Source organism: Calidris pugnax, unplaced genomic scaffold (assembly GCF_001431845.1).
Source record: "Calidris pugnax isolate Ruff unplaced genomic scaffold, ASM143184v1 scaffold102, whole genome shotgun sequence".
Lineage (NCBI taxonomy): Eukaryota > Metazoa > Chordata > Aves > Charadriiformes > Scolopacidae > Calidris > Calidris pugnax.
The window spans coordinates 567662-574793 of NW_015090846.1; the positions used below are offsets into that span (position 1 = coordinate 567662).

The following is a 7132-nucleotide window of genomic DNA, read 5'->3' on the forward strand; positions in this document are numbered from 1 at the left end:
CCTCCAGGACATCTCACCGACAACCACCTCTCCGACTTCCTGAAGCGGTGCCGCGCCGGCCTGCGGCCCAACGGCATCGTGGTCATCAAGGACAACATGGCACAGGAGGGCGTGATCATGGACGATGTGGACAGCAGCGTCTGCCGGGACCTGGATGTCGTCCGTAAGATCATCCGCCGAGCTGGGCTGCACCTCCTGGCTGAGGAACGTCAGGAGAACTTCCCTGATGAGATCTACCACGTCTACACCTTCGCCATGAGATGAGGGCAGCTGGAGAAGGTCTCTCCGGGGCCAGCTCGGAGCATGGGCCAGCACGGTGGTTCCTGCCGGGGCAGGGAGGGGTGAGGACCATGCCTTCACTGTGGGGTGGCAGACAGCGGCGAGGGTGTCACAACTCCCACTCTCCGGGGCTGGTGACAAGGATGGGGCTTTGTCTTCCAAGTCGCTGCTGTTTGTGAAAAAGAGGTGTTTGCCAAATACATTTTCCTGCTGTTGCACTCCTGCACGTGGGCTTTGTCGGACGCAGTGTTGGCTTGATGCCACCTTTGGGGGCTCTGTACCGGAGCAAGAGGGTCTTCCCTGCCAGAGACACGCTCTGTGAGCACCAGCAGGTTGCTGAGACTGGTCACACAGGGCTCCTGTTGGTGAACAGGAGCTGGGACCACCTCTGTGAGGGTCAGGGATCCATTCCCCAGTTGGGTGCTTGACCCTTTCCTGCTCTTGAGCTCGGGGCTGCTCACAGCAACGAGATGGGCAAGGAAAATGGGAGAAGTCTCTGCCATTTCCCTGTGGTGGGTTGGGGAGACAACAGCAGGTTCTGGTGCTTTGTGGGGTCATCTCCTTCAATCCTATGAACAGGTCTCCCACATGGGCAGCAGAAAAGGAGGTGGATGTAATCCTGTAGCCCAACACAACTTGGCCAATGCTGGCACAACAACTTGCCAGGTGGGCAACCAGCCCCCAGCTGCAGCCTGTCCCTCCAGCCGGGCTCTCACCCCATCCCCACAGAGCCCTCTCCTCCACCCCATCCCTCCTGCAGAAGAAATAAGCCCCTTGCCATTATTATAAAAAGGCCTCGTTTAATTGCTCATTTCCCATTCCAGACACCAGGGGAGTATTTGATCACATTATTATATATATTTTTTTTTTTTAAACATCAATTCATCAAGATGCACAGCTCCAGTTCTGCAGGGTGGGAGAAGGTAAAACACAGGAAGGCAGTGGGGGGAGGAGACAACCCTTCTGCAGCCAAACTGCCAGTGGATCCCACATCCACCTGCTATAAACTGTACCTGCTCAGAATAGATTTATTTTTTTTTTTCCTTTTTTCACCCTCTTCTGCATCTGTCCCCCATGACAAACAGAAACCAAAACAACAAAAATGCAGGGAGGGCTCAGCTCTGCGGCCAGTCTTTGGCACATCACGGGGCAGCAGATGCCTAGAAGGGGAACCAGACAGCTGTGGCAAAGCTGGGATGAGGAACCTCCGTGTGCAGCCCCACAGTTTGTAGGCTCCAGTAGCAGGTTGGAAAGAAACCCCCCGAATCCTGCTGCAATTTCTTCTTCCTGGGAAGGAGGCACTGGAGACCAAGGTCCAAGGAATGGGGAGGGAGGCACAAGGCACTCAGCCGCCTGTTCCTCCTCCTCGTACGCATCATGAAGCCAAGAAGCATCCTTTCGTCTGTCTGTTTTGGAGCCCAGCACCTCCAAGGTGTCCTTGGCAGATAGGTCCTCTGTGCTGGGAGGATGGGGTGCTCCCAGTAGAAGCTCAGAGGGTGCCCAGCAGCCGGCCACCACTGCCAGCCCCCTTTCCCCTCACCCACATCACGCTCCTGGGTGCAGCAGCCTGCACGAGTGAGGAAAGTGTCCACATCCATGTGGAGATGCCAGGCCTGCCTCCACCATGTCTGCTTCCACCACCAGGACCAGAGGCAGCAAACCAAGAGATTGATGCCAGCACTCTCCTGGTGCAGGGAACACCTCCCAGCACCCCCAGGCATCTCAGGACTCACTGCAGGGCTGGAGAGAGAGGGGACAGGCTGCCCTGACAGGTCCAGTCACACCACCCCAACCGCCCCACTGGTCCTGCCCATCAGGCCCTTCCTTAAAATCCACACAAACCTCTGCCCAGGGGTTCTCTCCACCCCCTGGGAGCCACAGGGCTCTGCCCAGCTCCCCACCATGTGCCCCAGAGCAAAAAGGCCTCCACAGACGTGCATCAGCTTCATGCTCAAAAAAGCACCCCCACCCCCCAAAAATGCAGCAGAGACAGACACCGTGGGCAGCACTGGCCAAGCCGTGGGCATGTGGACAGTTCACCTTCTGCAAAGAAAACTGGCCCAGAGCAGAGGTTTGGTGGCTGTAGGCACACGATGACCATGGAGGGTGGGGATGGAGAGGCATTAGCCAGGCTCAGAGGTCCTCGTGCCCGGCAGCAGCGTGGTCAATGAGGAGGTACCACTTCAGCCTGTCTGGAAGAGGTAGAGCCTTGATTTTGACATCTACTGGCCACGGTTTAAGGCGCTGCCGGATAAACACCCTGCAGAGATGTTTCAGTGCCTGGGGGGAGCGCTCCAGCTGCTTCAGAGAGCAGAAAAGAGTCCTGATCTTCTCCCCGTGGTACCTACAGCTGCTGGTGTTGACCTCAAAGTTGCTGGGCAGCTGGATGGCCTGTGAACTGGCCATCATGAGCTCCAGCAGAGTCTGACCCTTCTGGATGAGGTCTGTAGAGAAGCTGTCATCTTCAGAGACACTGAGGTGCGAGCAGAGGCACTCGAAGACGATGTGGAAGCCCGACCAGCAGGAGGGACCATGGAGGGAGCAGTTGTAGGCAGCACCCGACTCCAGCAAGAATCGCAGCAGTGGGAAGTGGCGTTTGAAGCTTTTGAAGCAGAGGTGGGTGAGGGACTCGGGGGCCGGGCACTCGCTGGGGTTGGCACCGTGAGCCAGCAGCAGCTGCGTGACACGAAAGCAGAAACGGTTGATCACCTGTGCCTCCTCGGTGTTGCTGCACACCATCTCTCCCAGCAGGAAGATGACGTAGGTGAAGACAGTGTCTCCATCTTTGGTGGTGGCCCTGACGTCCGCACCTGGAGAAGGGGACAGAGAACATTGCAGACAACGAGGCCAGGACAGCACTAACTGTGGCACTGCTGGGCTTTACTCTTCCTCAAGTAGGAACATAAAGGAGTTGAGAGGGTAGTGCTTAGTGCTTTAAAAAGAATCAGCCAGCACCAAGCCTGGAGGGTTTGCAGAGAGGGGAGAAGGTTGCCCTCACCTCCTTCCAACAGGAGACGGATGCTCTCGGTGTTGTGGATCTGGACACCATCACTGCTGGCCAGGGCGTGCAACAGCGCTGTCTTCCCTGCAACGGAGCAATCACTCAGTCAGATGGAAATAGGGAAATAGGTTAACACCCCAAAAGGCAGAAAGGACAACAATCCAACCCACCAACCAGACAGCCAAACATGAGAAGAGACAGCCCTTCTCCTTCTGGCAGCCTCCTGCTGTCCCTGTGGTGCTGCACAGCTGTGGGGACAGGGTGACACGCCACATGCACAGGGCTGGTGGTGTCCCCAGAGGGCACGTGTGCCACGAGTGGGTTTTAGAGCACATGAGCACCCAAGAATGTAAGGGCAGAGCCCCATCCCCTTTCCCACGGACTGCAGAGCTGGTTTCAGCCCCTGATGCAGCCAAGGTACAAGGAGAACACACAGAGCACCAGGGAGGTTCTGCAGCCTGCACCCAACTTCCACACCACTTTGTAATGAGACAGTATTTGCAGCAGCAAGATGGAAGGACCCAGATCCTGATCTTGCCCACCCACAAGGACCAACTGCCAGGAGCACCCAGGCTGGGGGAGCTGGACGGGGCACACGGACCGTTTTTGTCAGCTGCGTTGACATCAGCCCCCAGCTGAAGCAGCCGCTGGAGGCACGGCACCCGCTCGGGCTCCTCGCTGGCCAGATCGAGGGGACTGCTCTCATGGATCTGCACAGACAAAGAGGAAAAAAAATCACCAGTAAGTATTAAAGACTATTTGTGAGTGCCTCTGGAGAATCGCTGTTAGGGCTTCATCATGGTGAACGTAAGAACATATTTGAACCCATCCCCAAAAATCAAAGTGAACCTTCCCCAGTGTGTCCACAGGCAGAGATTTTGTCTACTCCAGCCTCCTCCCACCCATCACTCCATGGCAGGGGCAAGTTTGCTCAGCCAAAGGCAACCTGAACTTCTGCTGCAGCACTGGAGCACTACAGACAACAGGCATGGAAGGCCACCAAGGGGGGAGAGGTGGGGAGCGAGGAGGGGTGTCCCCACACACCAGTCCCTTGCAGTGAAGTCTCAAGGAGGCTCAGCTCATCCATGCCCAGGCAGCTAAGCCCGTACCCGGTCTCTCCGGTTGATGTCGGCCCCGTGGTGCACCAGGAGCTCCACCATGTCCGGCTGGTTGCGGAGCACCGCGATGTGCAGGGGGGTGTAGTAGGTGACTGGATCTGAGGACAAAAAACACAGCGTCAGAGAGAACAAAGGGCTTCCCCAGAACGGCCCCTAATACCCACCAAAAGTGGCAGGGGGCAGCTGGAGACAGCCTTGAGAATGCAGCTCCCACGTGGCTGGGTTTGGACAAGGCCTACCACAAGGCATGTCTGTGCCATCCCAGCAAGGAGTGAGGGTCTGAGCTGGCAGCACCCCCTCTTCCCACCCCAGACATCACCACCTCCCAGGGCAGCCTCTGACCAGCTGGTTCCTCTTGGCAGGGCCCTGCCCTTTCCCACCAGCCTTACCTTCAAAGCTGAGGTCAGCTCCAAACTCCAGGAGGATTTCTGCAGCAGGGACGAGCCCCAGCTCGGTGACCTTCAGCAGGGCATAGCTCACTCCTTCTTGATAAAATGGGGACTGGGTCTCCCTCTCCAAGACTCGTCTCACAGCCGAGAGCTGGCTCCTGTCGCTGCCCAGACAGGCAGGGCTTGAGACACACAAAAACAACCAATCACCCAGCTGAAGGACACACACATCTCAGGGGTGTGTGAGGGTCACAGCAGCACCAGGTGAAGAAGAAAATGCCCTGGTCTCCCCTCTTGTCTCATAACCAGCAGGCCTCTAACCTGTTGGCTGTGGGGTTCTACAGCAGCGTCAGGGTCACAAATAAACCCCAGTTGAGGTTTTACTGCCATGGGTCAGACAGAAAGGGCTGTTCCTGGGGAGCACACACAGCCCCTGTTTGCTCTGCTCCACCCCCACATTCCCAAAGAACAGCTCCGTAGGAGAAGCTGCTCCCCAGGACTGGGGTTTGTTCCCAGCCCATGCTGTGCCTGACCTCGGCCACATCACTGAGCTCCAGCCGTCACATCCTAAAGCACCAAGTGGGCATTTAACCCCAGAACCCTGCTCCCAGCCCCACATCTAGTTACCTCTCAAGGGTGCTCTGCTGTTCCGCGTCCTGTATCGCCAGCAGCCCCAAGAGCTCGTCCACCAGGGGCTGGTACTCGAAGATGATCCTGCGGAAGCCGTGCAGGAAAGGCATCGTGCTCTGTTCTGCACACAGACCGTCCAGGGGCCTCCAGCATGGCAGTGGCCTCTTCCCCTCCGCAGGTATCTAGCAGGCAGATCCTGGCACTGCCTGGTTTCCACAGCACTTTGCCCACCTTTTAAAACAAATGAGGCTTTCTAGCAATTTTGCGTTTAGAAAAAAAAACCCACAGCCTTCCTCCGTCCTTATGGAGTTCTAAAAGGCAAGAAAGACCAGCGCAGGGATCTCCTCCCACACACCACAGAGGTGTATCCAAATTATCTCCTGCACACAGAGCTGCAAATTAAGAGTTATCTGGGTGCTGGAAGAAAACACGTCAGGCGGAGCCCAGGCTCCGGGCAAACCCCATTTGCAGGGGACGCCACCCGCTGGGGGTGCCAGGGGCCGGAGGGGAATCACAGAATATTCATGGTTGGAAGGGACCTTTGACATCATCGAGTCCAACCACAAAAAAAACCCAAAACAAACATAAACAAAAACACACACCCACACCACACCCACCCACAGACAGACACAAAACAACAATCCCAGGCACTAGAGCATGCCCTGAAGTGCCGTGTCTACACATTTCTTAAATCCCTCCAGGGATGGTGACTCCACCACCTCCCTGGGCAGGCTGTTCCAGTGCCTGACCACCCTCTCAGGAAAGTCATTCTTCCGTCCAACCACAGAAAAAACCCCAAACAAACATAAACAAAAACACACACCCACACCACACCCACCCACAGACAGACACAAAACAACAATCCCAGGCACTAGAGCATGCCCTGAAGTGCCGTGTCTACACATTTCTTAAATCCCTCCAGGGATGGTGACTCCACCACCTCCCTGGGCAGGCTGTTCCAGTGCCTGACCACCCTCTCAGGAAAGTCATTCTTCCTAATATCTAATCTAAACCTCCCCTGCCCCAACTTCAGACCATTTCCTCTGCTCCTGTCATGAATCCCTTGGGAGAACAGGCCAACCCCCACCGCTCTACACCCTCCTTTCAGGGAGAGGGGCTCCGAGCGCTCCGGGGACCAGCAAAGCCCTGTCTGGGGTGAGGAGCGGGGCTGGAGCAGCCCCCGCAAGGCCAGGGACCCCCTGTGACCCACAGCAGCCAGCCCAGGGGTCACCCACCCCCGCCCCGCACAGGTCGGCAGCCCGGGGGAGGGGACGCAGAGCCCCCCAAATCCCACTGCGGCCTATACGGGGCGAGCGGGGAGGGCCAAAACCCCCGGCCACCCCACCGAGGCGGCCCCGGAGCGCCCCCGGGAGTGCCCGCAAGGCTTGTCCCCCCCAACCTTCACGGGGAGAGACGCGGTAAACCCCTAAACACCCCCCCCCACACACACACCCCCAGGCAAAGGAGTCGCCCCGGTACCGAGAGTCCCCGTCACTCACCGCCCCTCGCCCGCCTCAGGCCCCGCCGCCGGAAGCGGAAGCCGCTGGTTGCGCCGGGAGGGGCGGGGCCTCAAGAGGGGAGGCGGGGCTAGAAGTGGGCGTGGCCTCACACTGGGCGAGACCTAGATGTAGGCGTGGTCTCGTTGGGGGCGGGGCCTCACCGGGGGCGGGGCCGCGGGGCGGCCGGCAGGGGGCAGCCCGCCTCCGGGAGCGGCG

At 58.0% G+C, this 7132-nt stretch overlaps 2 protein-coding genes across 2 annotated transcripts in view; one reads left to right on the plus strand and one right to left on the minus strand.

Moving 5' to 3' along the window:
- Positions 1–505, plus strand: part of LOC106888474 (N-terminal Xaa-Pro-Lys N-methyltransferase 1-like) — a 7758-nt gene extending 7253 nt beyond the window's left edge. Inside the window, exon 2 of the mRNA XM_014942725.1 lies at positions 8–505. Coding sequence (XP_014798211.1) covers positions 8–264 — 257 coding nt within the window. The 3' untranslated portion in view covers positions 265–505. The remainder of the gene's footprint in view (positions 1–7) is intronic.
- A 634-nt stretch (positions 506–1139) lies between these two features.
- On the minus strand, positions 1140–6999 carry ASB6 (ankyrin repeat and SOCS box containing 6). Its single transcript, XM_014942893.1, has 7 exons — positions 6917–6999; positions 5415–5648; positions 4788–4969; positions 4390–4496; positions 3882–3990; positions 3278–3364; positions 1140–3089 (listed from the first exon to the last, which is right to left on the minus strand). Exons 2-7 carry the CDS (start codon positions 5525–5527, stop codon positions 2413–2415), a joined length of 1275 nt encoding a protein of 424 aa, XP_014798379.1. The 5' UTR covers positions 5528–5648; positions 6917–6999; the 3' UTR covers positions 1140–2412.
- Positions 7000–7132: the final 133 nt, after the last annotated feature.